The following is a 17,210-nucleotide window of genomic DNA, read 5'->3' as shown; positions in this document are numbered from 1 at the left end:
CTTTACAACCGTTTGTTGTTGTGTTCGGCCGGCTGCCCCTTCCCTCAGCAGCTCCGGTTGGCACGGTTGGCTACGTCCGGTGGTGCGAATAAAGTTGAACACGCACACACAGGACAGAGACGCTGAATGCCGTTAAGAGGGGCGAACAATCACACGCTCACAAAACTGGAGACGCAGTGTTGCACATCGCCGTCAACGCGAAGTAGGCACCGGCCACCTAGACAAAATTAAAGTTTACTCAGTCGGGGACGACACGGCAGCAGTAGCAGCGACGGCAACCACCACCACAACCGCAACACCATGCCCCTGCCTTCCACTGCGAATAAACTTGGCAAGGCCCTGCTGGAACATAAGTCCTAAGACTCACGATTCGAAAGCCGGACGTACGTTGCCGAGCCGTGAATATTCATAGGCGTTTATTCCTTGCGCGAATATTATTGACAAACGATAAAGGTTTAAGAAATATGTATATACGTTCTGATTGACGCTCGCGGTAAAGGATAACTATCTATAAACTATAAACTCTTTTGATTTTCGATTTAAAGCTTTCGTGACGGCAGGGATTCATCTTCTTGGTTCTTTCGGTAAAGTCACGTAGAAGGGAAATAATAAAATAATTCAGGCGCTGTCTCCCCGACAGACCTGTTCTTCACCTGAGGACGGCTGCTTGCGTGGTGGCCGAAACGTCGTGAGAATTATTTTATTATGTTTTATTTTTATTATTTTATTATTTCCCTTCTACGTGACTGTACCGAAAGAACCAAGAAGATATTTTGATTTTACCAGGTAATGGCCACCGAACTAGGAAAGCTCTTCTTTTCAGAAGCGACCTGGCCAACGCAAATGATAGCGCAACAATAGTGGCTTACCATCATCACGTGCAAATTTATAAAATCTCTAAAACGCATGACTGTGATACTAAATGTGGAGGGGAAAAACCCAGAGGACCCAGAGAAAATCCACGCGACCACAGAGAGAGAGAGACACGAAAACTACAAATATACAACAGCAGGCGTCAGGGTTGTTATCGAACTCACGCCCTCCTGTATACCAGGCTTGGTAGTTAACATCTCCTAGCCACCGTGATGATGATAGAGATGCAAACTCCAAATCAACAGCAGGTATCCTCAGGGTCAGGGATCGAACCCACGACCTCCTGTATGCCCGGTGAGGTAGTTAACATCTCCTAGCCACCGTGATGATGAGAGAGATGCAAACTCCAAATCAACAGTAGGCATCATCAGGGTCAGGAATCGAATCCACGACCTCCTGTATACCAGGCTTGGTAGTTAACATCTCCTAGCCACCGTGATGATGATGATGAGAGAGAGATGCAAACTCAAAATCAACAGCAGGCATCATCAGGGTCGGGATCGAACCAACGCCCTCCTGTATGCCCGGTGAGGTAGTTAACATCTCCTAGCCACCGTGATGATGAGAGAGAGATGCAAACTCCAAATCAACAGCAGGCATCATCAGGGTCGGGATCGAACCCACGCCCTCCTGTATGCCCGGCGAGGTAGTTAACATCTCCTAGCCACCGTGATGATGAGAGAGATGCAAACTCCAAATCAACAGTAGGCATCATCAGGGTCAGGAATCGAACCCACGACCTCCTGTATACCAGGCTTGGTAGTTAACATCTCCTAGCCACCGTGATGATGATGAGAGAGATGCAAACTCCAAATATACAGCAGCAGGCGTCATCAGGGTCGGGATCGAACCCACACCCTCCTGTATACCCGGCGAGGTAGTTAACATCTCCTAGCCACCGTGATGATGATGATAGAGATGCAAACTCCAAATCAACAGCAGGTATCCTCAGGGTCAGGGATCGAATCCACGACCTCCTGTATGCCCGGTGAGGTAGTTAACATCTCCTAGCCACCGTGATGATGAGAGAGATGCAAACTCCAAATCAACAGCAGGCGTCATCAGGGTCGGGATCAAACCCACACCCTCCTGTATACCCGACGAGGTAGTTAACATCTCCTAGCCACCGTGTCCGCCCCCAAATATCGTTTGCGAACTCCAGTTTCAAATTGCGGTTTGCTTCAGGGTGTGTGGCTGCCCATGGGCCAGGCAGAATGCAGTTTGGGTCACGTCTTTCCCCGGAGACCACCAGCGCTGCTCCACCCGATTGGCACGTGTTTACAGGGACCCCCGATCATCACGGAAATGACCAGAAAGTCCGGCTCTACAGAAGCGTTGTGTACATTTGTATGCGCACTTGTTTGCATAAATGTCCCAGTCTTGCGCTATAAGGAACGCCCGAATACCAAAGGCACCAATTTATTATAAATATATCGGTATACAAGTGATTGCACATCTATAGGTGAATGTGCGAACATATATACCCTGTATATGTTTGGGTGTGTGTATGCGCGCAAGTAAGATCTTGCATGCGTGAGTGCGTGTTTATGCGTGCGTACACGTGTGCGCACATACAATGTGAATCGGACATGCATGTTTGTTCGTGTGTGCGTGGGATGTTTTTCCTGATTTTCCATTTGATATATAAACGCCAAAAAAACTCGGGGACCTCGATGTTTAAAAATTCACATGATCCGGAATAGTTCTTGTTGTTGTTTGGGGTTGATGTAAATGTGGCATCGTGTTTCCTGTCGTGTTTTGTTTGTATTCTTTGTTGTTGCAAGGTTCTGACATCTGTGAAAAAGATCTTTACAGCTCATCGGATTCCTCCTCCAGTATAAATACACTATTTCCTATTTTGTCGTCGCTGGAAGCGATGTTACAGGAAGTGACGTCACAAGAGGTGATGTCACAGGAAGTGATGTCACAGGAAGTGACGATCCTTCCTGTGAGGTCACTTCCTGCGACGCCGGTACTTCTTCCCGAAGCGCGCCGTCACTTCTGTTGCCGAGATCGTTGGCGAAAAAAGTTCTCGTTAAAAAAAAGATTTACTTTGGGCGATCAACATACAAACCGATTATAGAGGTTACACCGAGTACTTGAACGACAAGATTTTTTTTGTACAAAGTCTAATTTGAAGTGAATAAAAATAAAATACCAAATATAAAACGCTCCACCCCCCCCCCCCTCCCCCCCTTATGCGTACGCTCGGGCACCACTCAATGTGCTTATGAGAAAGTGAAGCGTCACTTAACCTGGAATTCGTCCACAGCTGAGAAAGCCGTTGTTGTTCCGTAATGCGCCGCGGTATTCACACTACACCGCAACATTTACAATCGTGGAGACTTTTTCAGGCTATTAACATACAATTGTTATCAAATGACAGCGTATTATCCATTCTTTTTACACTAAAAACGAGGCTCCCACAATACGTTTAACATTTAACATGTAGGCTTTCGCGACCAATATTACACGTAATAAAGGTTTTTTGGGTTAGATCCCGTAAGTATAAATGTGTCGTAACCCTCCACCACCCGACACAGCCAGTAAGGTTTGTGAAGTAAACAACGCGCCAATTAGTTACTACTACAGCAATCGTTCAATTTGTAACATTTTGTTCTGTTTACGAGACAAACCTTACTAATTTGGCTGTGTCGGGGGGGTTGGTGGGTTTAACGACACATTTATATATTTACGTGATCTAACCAAAAGAAACCTGTACTATTGATGATATTGGTCGTGAAAGCCTACTGCGTGTTAAACTGACTTAGTGGCTGAATGGCGGGTTTTGGTGTTGGTGGGTACGCGCACGCACACGCACGCACGTACAATGCGATTTGTGTGCCGTGAGACCAGCGCACTCTGCATTCACACGGCAGTCATGGCTCGGAACTTGGGGTTCGATGGCACGTTCGTCAGCTGTAAGAGGGAGAGAGCGGGGTAGAGAGAGAGAGACAGAAAGAGACAAAGAGAGACATACACATATATAGAGAGGGGGGGGGGGGTAGAGAGAAATATAGACAAAGAGAATGACACACAGAGAGAGACACAGTGAGAGACACAGTGAGAGAGACACACACAGAGACACACCGAGAGAGACACAGTGAGAGACACAGTGAGAGAGACACATACAGAGAGAGACACAGTGAGAGAGACACACACAGAGACACACACAGAGAGAGACACAGTGAGAGAGACACACACAGAGACACAGAGAGAGAGATAGTGAGAGAGACACACACAGAGAGAGAGACACAGTGAGAGAGACACACACAGAGACACACAGAGAGAGATACAGTGAGAGAGACACACACAGAGAGAGATACACAGAAAGAGAGAGGGTGAAGATGGGAGAGACATGCAGGGAAGAGAGAGAGAGAGAGAGACACGCGGGGAGAGATGAGAGAGACACAGGGGGGAACACAGGGAGAGAGATGGGGTAAGAGGGGAGAGGTACAGAGAGATAGTTTAATGTTGTCATTTACAGTTTAAGAATTACATTTTCCAAGCTTCACCTCCGATGACTACGGTGGCTATGTGCAGTGCGAAAGAACTTCAACTTACTTACATACTTACATGTAATAATGTACCGTACTTATGAATGGTCTGTACGACTGATTTATATTGAAAGACACTTAGAACATGTGGTTTTGTATATTGGTCATTCTGTCGGGTATCTTACCTCTGACAGGGAGTCCGGGAACCCGACATTGTCTAAAGGATCTGTGGAAGAAAATAAAATACCCCGGTTAGATGCATGCCCTGGTCCCCCTCAGTGGGTAGGTGGTGGGTGGGTGGTGGGTAGGTGGTGGGTGGTGGGTGGGTGGGTGGTGGTGGGTGGGTGGGTTGGTGGTGGGTGGGTGGTGTTGGTGGTGGTGGGTGGGTGGTGGTGGGAAGTTTAGTGGTTGGGCGGTGAGTGGTGGTGGGTAGTGGTATTGTTAGTGGGTGGGTGGTGTTGGTGGTGGGTGGGTGGTGTTGGTGGGTGGGTGGTGTTAGTGGGTGGGTGGTGTTGGTGGTGGGTGGGTGGGTGGTGTTGGTGGTGGGTGGGTGGTGTTGGTGGTGGGTGGGTGGTGTTGGTGGTGTTGGTGGGTGGGTGGTATTGGTGGTGTTGGTGGGTGGGTTGGTGGGTGGTGTTGGTGGGTGGTGTTGGTGGTGGGTGAGTGGTGTTGGTGGTGTTGGTGGTGGGTGGTGTTAGTGGTGGGTAGGTGGTGTTGGTGGTGTTGGTTTTAGTGGGTGGTGGTGGTGGGTGGGTGGTGGTGGTGGGTGGTGTTGGTGGGTGGTGATGTTGGTGGTGTGGGTGGCTGGTGGTGGTGGTGCTGGTGGGTCGGTGGGTGGTGGTGTTGGTGGGTGGGTGGGTGGCGGGTGGGTGGTGGCATTAGTGGGTGGGTGGTGTTGGTGATGTTGGTGGTGGTGGTGGTGTCAGTGGGTGGGTGGGTGGTGGTGTTGGTGGGTGGTGGTGGTGTTAGTGGGTGGTGGTGGTAGTGGTGGTGGTGTTAGTGGGTGGGTGGTGTGGTGGTGTTGGTGGTGTTGGTGGTGTTGGTGGGTAGTGTTGGTGGTGGTGTTGGTTGGTGGGTGGTGTTGGTGGTGTTGGTGGGTGGGTGGTGTTGGTGGGTGGTGTTGGTGGTGTTGGTGGGTGGGTGGTGTTGGTGGTGTTGGTTGTGGGTGGTGTTGGTGGGTGGTGTTGGTGGTGTTGGTTGGTGGGTGGTGTTGGTGGTGTTGGTGGGTGGGTGGTGTTGGTGGGTGGGTGGTGTTGGTGGGTGGTGATGGTGTTAGTGGGTGGGTGGGTGATGGTGGTGTCAGTGGGTGTTGGTGTTGGTGTCAGTGGGTGGTTGGTGGCAGTGTTGGTGTTGCGACGCTCACCTTGTGATTTTGTGGAGTTAGAGTATCTGTTGGCGTAGGAGAAATCGGCGCCGGCCGGCAGGGACATCTCGTCCACGCCTGCGGGGAGCGGACGGTCAGCACAAGCAGTCGCCACGGTAACAGCACCGGCCAGCCAATGGGCACTCAGGAACGCGCACGAACGACGTCATCGTCATCGCCGCCACGTCGTCATCGTTGCCGCGTCATCGTCGTCATCGCCATCGCCATGTCGTCATCAAAGGCGCGGTCCCCCCCACCTATCTCCCCCCATCCCCCTGTAGCTATGGTCGAGGCTACACAGGGAACCTTTGTCTCTTGTATGGGTGTGTGTGTACGTGTGTGTACATGTGTGTGTGTGCGTGCACGTGTGTGTGTGTATGTGTACGTGTGTACCTGTGTGTGTGTACGTGTGTGTGCGTGCGTGTGCGTGCACGTGTGTGTGTGCACATGTGTGCGTGTACGTGTGTGTGTGTATGTGTGTACCTGTGTGTGTGTGTATGTGTGTGTGCGTGCGTGTGTGCGTGTACGTGCACGTGTGTGTGTGCACATGTGTGTGTACGTGTGTACATGTGTGCGTGTACGTGTGTGTGTACGTGTGTGTGTGCGTGTGTGTGTACGTGTATGCGTGTGTGCGTGTACGTGTGTGTGTGTGTACATGCGTGTGTACGTGTGTGTGCGTGTGTGTGTACGTGTATGCGTGTGTGCGTGTACGTGTGTGTGTACGTGTGTGTGTAGCAGTTAGCGCTACGCTGCGCTATGAACCCGGCGACCCGAGTTCGATTCCCGCTCAAGTCCCAACACCAGTGACGATTATCTGAACCGGTCCTGGGCCTCCCCGAGGTCGACTCGGCCTCAATTGAGCACCTGGTGCGATGTGCTGTGTAAACATCGCCGCTGGGGGAGACAAAGGCGGCCGGGCGTGGTGCTGGCCACCCACCCGCTCGTGTGGGTGGGTGGCCAGCTACTCGCTAACAGCACTTGCCCCAACAGTCTGTGAGAGGCTACACGTGGGATCTTTGTCTTTGTGCGCAGGAGGAGGAGCGGTAAACATTGACACTCACTTGGGGGTCTCACTGAGCTGCGATCCATTCTCCAGTCGTCGTCGTCGCCGCCTACACGCCACGCAAACACACTACTGTCACGGGGCGAACACACTAACGTCACGTGGCGAACACGCTAACATCACGGGGTGATTATGCTACTGTCACGTGCCGAACATGCTAACATCACACGGCGAACATGCGACCGTCACGGACCGATCACACTACTGTCACGTGCCGAACACACTAACGTCACGCAGCGAACACGCTAACGTCACGAGGCAATCACGCTAATGTCACGACGCAATCACGCTACTGTCACGTGCCGAACACGCTAACATCACGTGCCAAATACGCGACGCAACATCGGGCAACTTTCCCGTGACGTCACCATGGCGACGTCACCGCGACAACGTGCCGCCATTTTTTCCCTGGTGAAGTAATTTCGCGAGAAATTTCGCGCGAAAACGCCGGTCGGCTTCTCGTTGGCCGTCCCAAGCTTTGACTGGGCCCACCTCCTGGTCCCCCCCCCCTCCTCCCGGGTACGCTCGGACACGAGTGGCCGTCGCGCTGCGACCGTTGCCTCACCGCGTGCTCCTCTGGAGAGGTCGGGCCTGTAGGAGTTGTAGGCCGGGTTCGATCGCCCCATCGTGTCTGGGACGGGAAGACACACGCGGGGACGTCGAGACACGGAGCAGCACAGACGGCAAACGCAGAAGCCGGTCCCACCACCTTCCCTGCGTCTCGCTCGAAACTCCGACCCAGAGACCTGGAGACCCGGTCTCCCCGAGGCTCGGCATGGCCCTGGTACGGCTCGGTTTGTGCCAGTGGAAAAGCATCCCGGGCCATGCCAGGCTGGCTCAGATGGCTCAGTTTGTGCCAGTGGAAAAGCAACCCGTACCGCACCAGGCTGGCTCAGATGGCTCGGTTTGTCCCAGTGGAAAAGCAAACTGTACCGCGCCAGGCTGGCTCAACACGGCTCGGTTTGTGCCAGTGGAAAAGCAACCTGGACCATGCCAGGCTGACTCAGCATGGCTCAGTTTGTGCCAGTGGAAAAGCAACCCGACCCGAGCCAGGCTGGCCCGGCACGGCCTTGGCATGGCTCGGTTTGGTGTCAGTGGAAAAGGCGTCGTCCCACCGGTGTGTGCGTTCCCGTTGGGGTGGAACGACGTGTTGAGCGTGCCGTTCCGTCCGCCCATGGCGTCGCCCGTCGTCCACGGCCTCTGGTGCTCCGGCGGTGGCTCCATGCGTCTGCGTCAACAAGGCCGTCAACAACGCCGTCAACAACGCCGTCAACATCGCCGTCAACAAGGCCGTCAACAAGGCCGTCAACAAGGGTCGGCATCTGAACCCACGACCTCCTGTACACCAGGCAAGATAGTTAACATCTCCTAGCCACCGTGATGATGATGAGAGAGAGAGAGAGACGCAGACTCCAAATATACAGCAGCAGGCGTCAGGGGTCAGGATCTAACCTACGACCTGCTGTAGACTAGGCGAGGTAGTTAACATCTCGCCATGCTGAGGTCAAGCGGCGTGCGACCTCGTTGGTTGCAACGGAGAAAAGGGGGGGTGAGGGGGGGTGGGGGGGTGGGGGGAGTGGGGGGGGTGGTGGCCACCACCACCAACTCACCTCACGGTCTCCACTTGAGTCTCTGTGGGGAATGGAGAGGGAGGGAGAGGATAAAAAGAGAGCACAGATTGATTTTGTTGCACAATTGTAAAACACGTAAAATCTTTAATTTTAAAAGGAAGGGAGTGGAGGGGGCAGTGCGGGGGGGGGGGGGGGGGGTAGGGGCCCCTCACTCGTGTTCTTGTTGGATTTGGGCGGCGGGCTCTTTTTCTGCTTGCGCTTGCGTCGGCACATGAGGATGAGCAGCAGCAGCAGCAGGAGCAGCAGCAGGCCGCCCACTCCGCCCACCACGCCGCCGATGATGGCCGAGCGAGTCGCAGGCCACGGATCCTCTGTGATGTGGGGGGGGGGGGGGTGGAGGGGGAACGTGAGTTAGTAAGGAAGTCTTACTTGTGCGTGTGGAGAAACACAAGGTAGTAAGTCGTACGTGCGTGGGGAAATACAAGATAGCGAGTCTTACGTGTGTGTGTGTGGAGAAACAAATTAGTAAGTCGTATGTCTGTTAGGAAACAAAAGTCTTACATGTGTAGGGAAATACAAGTTAGTGAGGAAGTATTACGTGTATGTGGGGAAACACAGGTTAGTAAGTCTTACGTGTGTGTGTGTGAAGAAACACAGGTTAGTAAGTCTTGCAGGTGTGGGGAGAAACACAAGTTAGTCCGTCTCACAGGTGTGTGAAGAAACACAAGTTAGTAAAATATAGTAAGTTAGTAAGTCAAGTGCATTTCTTATCTTGCACTCTCACGAGTCCAGTCTATCACGAATGCGCACCGATCACATGTACGTAGTGAGCTCTTTGGAACGACACCTCAGGCTCAGGCTCAGGCACGGATTCCCCATGACGTGAGCCCTGTTACTGCTTCCAGGTCTTACAGGGACTGCGCTGGTGGCATCGCCCCAACTGGGCTTCTGTGAATAAAAGCCTCATAGCTCTGATTCTGGTACAAAGTTCGCACGTGGCGGGCAATGGCAGATCGCCATGGGCTGAGGATTGACGTGGGTCTGCTGAGGCCCGGTGCGCGTTGATCAGCAAGATAATACGGAGTGGACAAATGCATACTCTTGGAGACGAGTTGCCATGGTTTAACAGAAAGCTGGTTTAGCTAGTCTCATGTTGAGATGAGATCATACATCCAGAAGTTTCACATGAGCTGTGGCGTTTAGCAACGCGTCGCCTGCGACAGGGCAGTTAGGGCACGTGCCGTTGGCGAGGAGTGGTAGCGCCTATGTACATAAACACCACACCCAGACAAAGGTCCCCCAGTGTAACCTTTAACAGTGCAGTTGGTGTGGCAAGTTCTGAAAGTTTGAAGTGTATTTAAAAGTTTTAAAAAATGTGCAACAAAAGGGCATTCAATAAAAAAATGTGTCAAAAAATAGTTTAAAGCCCACAAAGTAACTTCGGAGCCAAATTCCACAGGCCAAACACAGAAAATCTCGAGAAAACGCTTTCCATCTCTTCCACCAGACCGCAGATTAGAAAAATAGCTACCTAACAAAAACACACACTGGCGTAACAGCAAGTCAACGACGGCAACCGTCTAACCAAAATAAACCATGCTGCAGACCTATCAGAGCGACAGCCGCGCTAGACTGCTGTCCCGTGCACGGCACCGCAGTGAACTTGTAGCTCCCCCTGTCCTTCACTTGCGCCAGCTTGACGCGCAAGGACCCATTGGCGTAGGCTGCAGTCCGTCCGACGTAGCCGTTTCCTTCAGAAAACTCCTGCGGCTCCGCTCCGTTCCCCGGCAGGATCCAGCTCGCCACCGTCTGCTCGCCGAACGTCCAGATGACGTTCGCCTTGCCGAAGAAGGCATAGCTCAAGGACAACGTGGAGTCGAGGCCAGGCGTCGAGATAATAGAGGTGCTGGGCACGGTCAGGTTCGCCGCGCCGCTGGTCGTCGCGCCTGCGGAGCAGTCGGGAGAGCGGTGGTGACGATGCGGTTCTTTATTTTCACATCAACGGCGCCATTTTGTTTTCAGGGTCGCCATTTTGTTATTTCTGCAGTGATGCCATTTTGTGGTTTTCATGACGCCATTTTTTTAATTTTATGCGCGGGTTTTGGCTCATTGTGAAGTTCCCCCCAGTGCTGCGATGATGTGAATCTGAGTTGTGGAGGGAATTATAGATCTGGAGGGAAGTCTGGATGTGGATGCGGGGCTACCAGAGCAGAAGGGTGGGGGGCTACCCAATTGGTGGGTGGGGTTGTGACGTCGCTCATGCTCAGCACATGGAGGTCCGCTCGTTTCTTCCTTGGGGGCTGGTGGGTTGAGTCGGCATGGCTACATAGGCGTCAGTGAGGCTGACAGAGGGAGGGAGCAGCTCCCAGCCCACCACGAGTCTCAGCCGAGCCTCGCAAGACATTGGCAGGTCTCAATAAATTTCGCGCTAGACTCTATTGGCAAGAGACAGTTGAGTTCCCACAAAATTGCCCCCCTGTTGCGATTCACTTGTACGAAGAGGTGCTAGGTGGATTGACACATTGAGGGATTGTGAGAAACAGCGATGGCTTGGGAGGATAGGCCATCATCCAGCAGTGGATTGTGCGGCTGACGGCGACTGGACGATGCCGTCGCCGCTGCTGCTGCCGCCCCCGAGTACAATGGCTTTCCGCGTTTATCCGGGATCTGAATACGCCGAGATACTTTTCATCATCACGAATCAGGGGCGAGGGGACCGCTCAATAAAATTTGGTGGAGGGGGTGGTGGTGGTGGTGGTGGGGGGGAAGGGGAGAGGTGGTGGTGGAGCGTAGTGGGACCTCTTCTCTATCTCTCTCCATCCCTTTACTCACATTCGAGCTCCAGCAGCACGGGCGCGCTCGTCCCATTGCTCACTGGGTTCTCCGCGCGGCACGAGTAGCTGCCGCGGTGGCTGAATGCCAAGTTGCTGATGGTGTAGTTAGCGGAGCCGAGGTTCGCGGCAGCGGGCTTGAGCGTGGCGATGAGGTCGCCATACTTATAGAAGGAGAACACGAGGCCGGCGCCGCTGGTGACGCTTGCTGCAGAGCACTGCAGGGTCGCGCTGCCGCCAAATTTGGGCGGCGAGGGCGGAAGCAGTTGCAGCATCGCGTTGGTGATGACCTCTACGTGGAGTCGTATGGTGGTGGTGGTGGGTTGGAGGGGGCAGAGAGGGTGAGGGGGGAGGAGATTGATGGATAAGTTCAAGCGGTGAGGTGGCGAGGCACGAAGGGGAGGGGGGGTTCACAATGGCTGTGTCGGAAGCACTGAGCAGACACGATTGGAGGCCATGGGTTCGAGACTTGGGTCTGGCTGTGTGTGTGTCTGTCTCTTCACAACCGGGCTGCTAAGATGCGGCAAGTTGGCACGGTAGGGGGTAGAGCTTGGTGCATCTGCCGGTTATCTCAGTCAGCCCACCCATGGCACCTGCTGGGTCTGTCCCGAGATCTCCTGTGTTTGAGGTGTCTTAACTCAACGTGTTTCTTTATTTCTTAGTTGCACAAAACGAGCGTTTTCTAAAGTTATATCTTCGCCTGTTCACGTAGTGCATCACCCTGTCGCACGGTAAAAGACTGTATCCATTCGCTCCCCACCCGGCTCTTCTCATAGCCCCACGTTTATACTGCAAAAACCGGAAGTGACGTCATGGGTTCAACCAACGGAGCATCTAACCACAGGGGGGGTTTCTAAACAGTTGGAATATTCAAAATCAAATATAACCAGTCCGTCAACAAATGTATGACAGATGTACATCAAATGTATATACAGAAATAATACACTCACTTTCTGTCTTATGGCTCTTACATTACCAGCCCCTAATTGGCTAGGCAGGGAGCATACCAGTTACTCTTAACTTTAACCTTAAGAGCCACAAACTCTAAATAATAATCGTCACTTATAACAATAATAACTTCTTGTATTTCTGCCACTTATTGGTTGTCTTGAGCCTTCTCTTTATCTTATCCGTATACTTTAATGCTGGTTCTTGTAACAGACAGAGCTTTTTAATAGGTCGTTCTAGTGTGCTGAACTTCGTTTTAACACACACACACACACACGACAGACAGAACTGTTGGAGACTGGAATGGTCTTGATAATTCTTCTGGCTGAAGCGGATTAAGTCGATCTCAGCCTGGGTTAAATTTTATACTGTAAGAAGTTCCTTTTCCAGTGTAGCTTTAAGTTTCTGTATTCTTAGGTTTTTTCGGTAAAGTCACGTAGGTAAAAAATTAAAATTAATAAAAGTAAAATAAAATAAAAATAATAATATTTTACTTTTATTAATTTTATTTTTTTACCTACGTGACTTTACCGAAAAAACCTAAGAATATGAATCCTTGCAGTCACGAAAGATTCAAATATAGAATTTAAGTTTCTGCATGCACTGCTTGAGAAGTATATTCTGCCTCTCTGGGTTACTTTCAGCCTGACTGATTGTAGCTCAAACTATTTTATTTTATTCCTCAAATGCAGCAGAATCGCTTTCATTCGGAAAAACCATGCAACTGCATTCTTCAGATGATACCAACTTGAGTAGTGATTGACAAGTCTGTTCACTGTATTAGAGTTCTCTTTGATACCGAGAAGATTGACTGTTACCGACTTCTTGATCTCATCGTCATCTGAGTTTTGACTCATTTGAATTGGTCGTTCGTGCCATTCACTTGGAGCCATCCGCAGGAATTTGGGTCCCCGAATCCATTTTTCACTTTTGATGAAGTTTTCAGCTTTCAAACCTCTTGAAGCATGATTTGCTGGGTTCACTAAGGTATTGAAATACTTCTAATGGGTCGGTTCTGTGGCCTCACGGATTGTAGCGATCATGTTTGCCACAATGGTCTTGAAACGAGTGGTTTCATTCTCTATGTACTTCAGCGCTGTAGTGCTATCCGTCCAAAAGGTAGACTCTTTGAGCAGCACTTGATGTCCTTGTCCGAGCATCTTATCCACCTTTATGGCTCTTTCTTTTTCTGTGATAAACGATATGACATCTCTGCTGTTGCTTACCCACTTTGTCAAGTAGATTCCCTCACTAAAACACAAAGTTCGGAGATCTCTCGACAGAGTGACAGCACGGTCTTCAGATGACACAGGCTTCAAGCAGTCGTCGATTTAGAAGTTCATGCGTACTGTGTCAACCGCCTCTGGTGTTGACTCGGTTCTTCCATCTCCGGCTGTTCTTCTTAGTGCATAGGATGCACAGCTGGGTGATGAAGTGACTCCAAACAGGTACGCAGTCATTCTGTACTCCTCTGTGGCTTGACTCAGGTCACCATCAGGCCACCACTCGATGTCCGCCATCGTACCCCAAAGTTCTTTTCCAAATCTGGTCAACACACCATTGAGAGTGTTGGCGAGATTGGGTCTTTGGAGTAACTGTTCATTCAATGAGGTTCCTTGGTATGTTGCAATGCAGACGAAGACTACACTCATCTTCTTTTTCTTCGGGTGGTACACCCCATGGTGAGGAATACACCACACTCTTCTGCCTTCTTGTTCCAGCTGCTTTTTAAGCATTTTAACAGCAAAGCCCTTTGCAATGTCTCTCATGCAGATTTTGTAGTCCTCGTGGAAATCTGGGCTCTTGCCCAGCCTTCTATTGAGACTGCTGATGTGCTGCCTTGCAATGCAGCAGTTGTTCAGCATTTTCATATTCTCACTTCTCAATGGCAAACCAGTGGTATAGTGTCCATCAGCCAGTTTTGGCGAATTGCCCGATGATGCTGGATGCAATTGCCAGCCAAACGTCGTACTCAAAAATTGCAAATGTTGTGGTTTCACTCTTCAACACACCGGTGGGCGAAAGCAGTGAACTATTTGTCTTTTGTCAACGTGACACTTTTTTGCTGATTGGCCGTGTCGGGTGGTGGAGGGTTACACAACATTTATAAATAACGCGATCTAACACAAAAACGTTTATTATGAATAATATTGGTCGCGAAAGCCTACGTGTTAAATCTGCTGACCTTGTCACAGATTGCATGAACTGATGGTCGTCTTGTGACATCTCTGGTTTGTCCTTACAACTGCATTCTGAGAAGTCTGTGTTGTATTGTTGGACTAACAGTTCTTCAATGTTTGAGATGGAGATACAGTTTGTTGTGAAACTTTGCCATGTTCCATTGGCATCTCCTGTTCTCATAGGTTCGTTCACTACCCAGCCAAAAGTGGTCTTGATTGCGTAGGGTCCATCACCTTCACTATTTATCACCTTCCATGGTTCCATTGCTCTGTGTGCATTAGTTCCTATCAGCAGGCCTATCTCTGCCTCAATGCATGGGAGGTGCACTTCTCTCAGATAGGGCCATCTCTCAACATCATGCTGTAATGGTATGTTTCATTTCTTCACTGGAATGTCACTGTGGGTGAAGACCATTGGCAGGTCAATATAATCTCCCTCTTCAAGTCCACTCACTTCCAGGTCTGACAGGATATTACTGTGTACCAACTTCTCCTGACCCATGGTTCGCAGAAGGATTTCAGTTCTACTGCCTCTGACGTTGAGTTGTTTCCTCAGGATTTCAGTACAAAATGTCGCTGAACTCCCTGGATCCATGATACACTCGCCGCTTCGTTTGGATTTGATTTTCACTGGAACAATGGCGAGAATACAATGTTCGTCTCCAGCCCCGGTGTAGCCACAGGTTTCATGCTTAAGGGACGCAAGTAGCACTTGAGGCTATCTTTCTCTTCAGTCGTGCCATCTTCATTCCTTTTAGAGGTGACACAGTTTTCTTTAATGGACGTGCAGCACGCTTGGATGCTTCAAGTTACACTCTTGACATGTAATTCTTTTCTTACACTCCTTGCTAAGGTGCCCTTGTATAAGACATCCAAAGCAAAGTCCTCTTTTCTTCAGAAACTCAATTCTGTATTTCTGTGGCTGTTCCCTGATCACAGAACAAGCACGGTTTCTGGAAGCCATTAGCAGGCTTGCCTCGACTATTTTTCCCGAGGTGAGTATTGTGCTTCCCCTTCTTCAGAAGGCATGACGCTTATTGCAAAACTGCTTCCTTTAAGGCCACTCATCTGATGGGTCTTTATCTCTGCAGTCTTGTCTTTTACCTTTCCCGCAATGCCTCTGTTGGTGTCCTGCATGTCTCCAAACAGCGGATCCATTGCAACTTTTGCTTGCTTGTCGACGAAGTCCACCAAGTCTGTAAACCTGCCTCTTCTTCCTTGTCTTTCTTGAACATTGAAGGCCTTCCCTCTTCACTTCTCTCTCATCGTGTATGGAAGCTTTGAGATGATCACTCGCATGTTCGTGAGATTATCCATTTCATCCATGTACTCAATATCTTCCATGGCGTTCCGACATCCTATCAAGAACAATGCATATGTGTGCAATGCTTTTCCATCTTCATTTTTGATCTGAGGCCAATGCCAAGCTTTCGCCATATAGGCACTGGCTATCTTCAGCTCATCACAATAGTGCTTCTGAAGTAGCTGCCTGGCTTCCTGGTAGCCTCTGGTTGGACTCAAATTCTTAGGTTTTTTTCGGTAAAGTCACATAGGTAAAACATCAGAATTAATAAAAAATAAAATAAAATAAAGATCACGACGTTTCGGAGGCAACACAAGTCTCCGTCATCAGGTGGGACCGTCACAGCCAGATTAGCTGCATCAAGTGAGGCAATGATTCAAGATGTAATCCCTTAAAAGCGAGTTGAGGGGGGAGGAGAGGGGGGGGGGAGCTCATCAGAATGTGGTAGCCAATGAATGGAACGTATCGGGAGGGAGGGGGGCGGGGCCAAAAGGGTGGGCGACGGCGTGGAAGCGATTGTGCGCAGGCGACAAACTGCTGCACACGCCAACGCATTGGACAGAGAGGGGGGAGGGGGAGGCCTGATACACATCATATGTTCACAACTGCACACGAGATTTTGTGATTCTCCACTGGTGAATTGTTCCAGGTAATAAAACTTGTCTTGGCTACTCTCTGTCTTACTGTCAATGGTGTGCTAGAAAGCTCTGATGAAGGACTTGTAGACAAGTGGATCATCTTAGAACACAGGAATGTCTCTGAGGAAAATGAGACAAATTTTGCTGTTTTACAAGCATCTCTGTAATCTCGTTCTGATGCTGCATCACTTGATAAAGATCTATTTCATTCCTTTCAGGCATCTGGTGGTGTTGACTTGGGTCTGGTCTGTAATATGATGTACTTGTACCAGCCTCTCTACCTCTTGAAATAGTTGATTCAGGGTCCTCGTATGCTCCTATAACATGGGCCGGCTGGGTTTTCTCCAATGCTCTGTCTCTATACTCTTTGTCCAGTCCTGAGATGTTGCTGGATCTTGTCTTGGTCTTGAAGTACTCATGCTTGCCATCCAGAGTGTCCACATTCTCCAAACACCTTTAGCTTAGCACTGGATGCTGCAATAGCAGTCTCCGATTCCAACTGCTCCTTTTGAACTTTCAGCTGTACTTCTTCAAGCTCGATTTCTTGTTTCTTCTTTAAAGATACTGCCTTGGCTAACAGAGCTGCATGTTCTGCTTCTTCTAGTACACGTGCCGACATTGCGGAGCTTTTAGAGGAAACTATCGAGTCATTTCCAGTTACGGAGCGATGCTCACTTGTGTTTTTGCTCCGTGGAACTGATAGTAATGATATGCTGTCTCCTGGATCAACATCATCTTCATCTTTCTTCTCTTCAGATACTTCTGTGATCCACTTTTCCATGGGCTTTTCTGACCCTTGTGCTGCCTTGTATTGTAGATGACTTTGCCATGTCGTCCGCCATCTTGTTTCCTCAGTGTACAACGTGTTGCAAAATGTTTCAAAACTCTATTAAGAGTTATTCAAGGAAAATAACCTTTGCAGATCCGTTCCTAAAAAATATGC

The 17,210-nt window shown here is 50.1% G+C and overlaps 1 protein-coding gene across 1 annotated transcript in view; it reads right to left on the bottom strand.

Moving 5' to 3' along the window:
- Positions 1-399: 399 nt before the first annotated feature.
- LOC133358500 (immunoglobulin superfamily member 10-like) overlaps positions 400-17,210 on the bottom strand; it is a 36,969-nt gene continuing 20,158 nt past the window's right edge. The window contains exons 5-14 of the mRNA XM_061576848.1: positions 11,200-11,490; positions 9,975-10,313; positions 8,580-8,738; positions 8,407-8,428; positions 7,912-8,024; positions 7,362-7,427; positions 6,795-6,845; positions 5,734-5,811; positions 4,556-4,596; positions 400-3,792 (exon numbers count right to left, since the gene is read on the bottom strand). Of these exons, the coding sequence (XP_061432832.1) occupies positions 3,742-3,792; positions 4,556-4,596; positions 5,734-5,811; positions 6,795-6,845; positions 7,362-7,427; positions 7,912-8,024; positions 8,407-8,428; positions 8,580-8,738; positions 9,975-10,313; positions 11,200-11,490 (1,211 nt within the window). The 3' untranslated portion in view covers positions 400-3,741. The remainder of the gene's footprint in view (positions 3,793-4,555; positions 4,597-5,733; positions 5,812-6,794; positions 6,846-7,361; positions 7,428-7,911; positions 8,025-8,406; positions 8,429-8,579; positions 8,739-9,974; positions 10,314-11,199; positions 11,491-17,210) is intronic.

The sequence above is a fragment of the Lethenteron reissneri genome, chromosome 62 (genome assembly GCF_015708825.2).
Source record: "Lethenteron reissneri isolate LAM-NWPU_2019-01 chromosome 62, ASM1570882v1, whole genome shotgun sequence".
Classification (NCBI taxonomy): domain Eukaryota; kingdom Metazoa; phylum Chordata; class Hyperoartia; order Petromyzontiformes; family Petromyzontidae; genus Lethenteron; species Lethenteron reissneri.
Note: the sequence above shows the minus strand (reverse complement) of the source record. Positions and strands in the feature narration are given on the sequence as shown.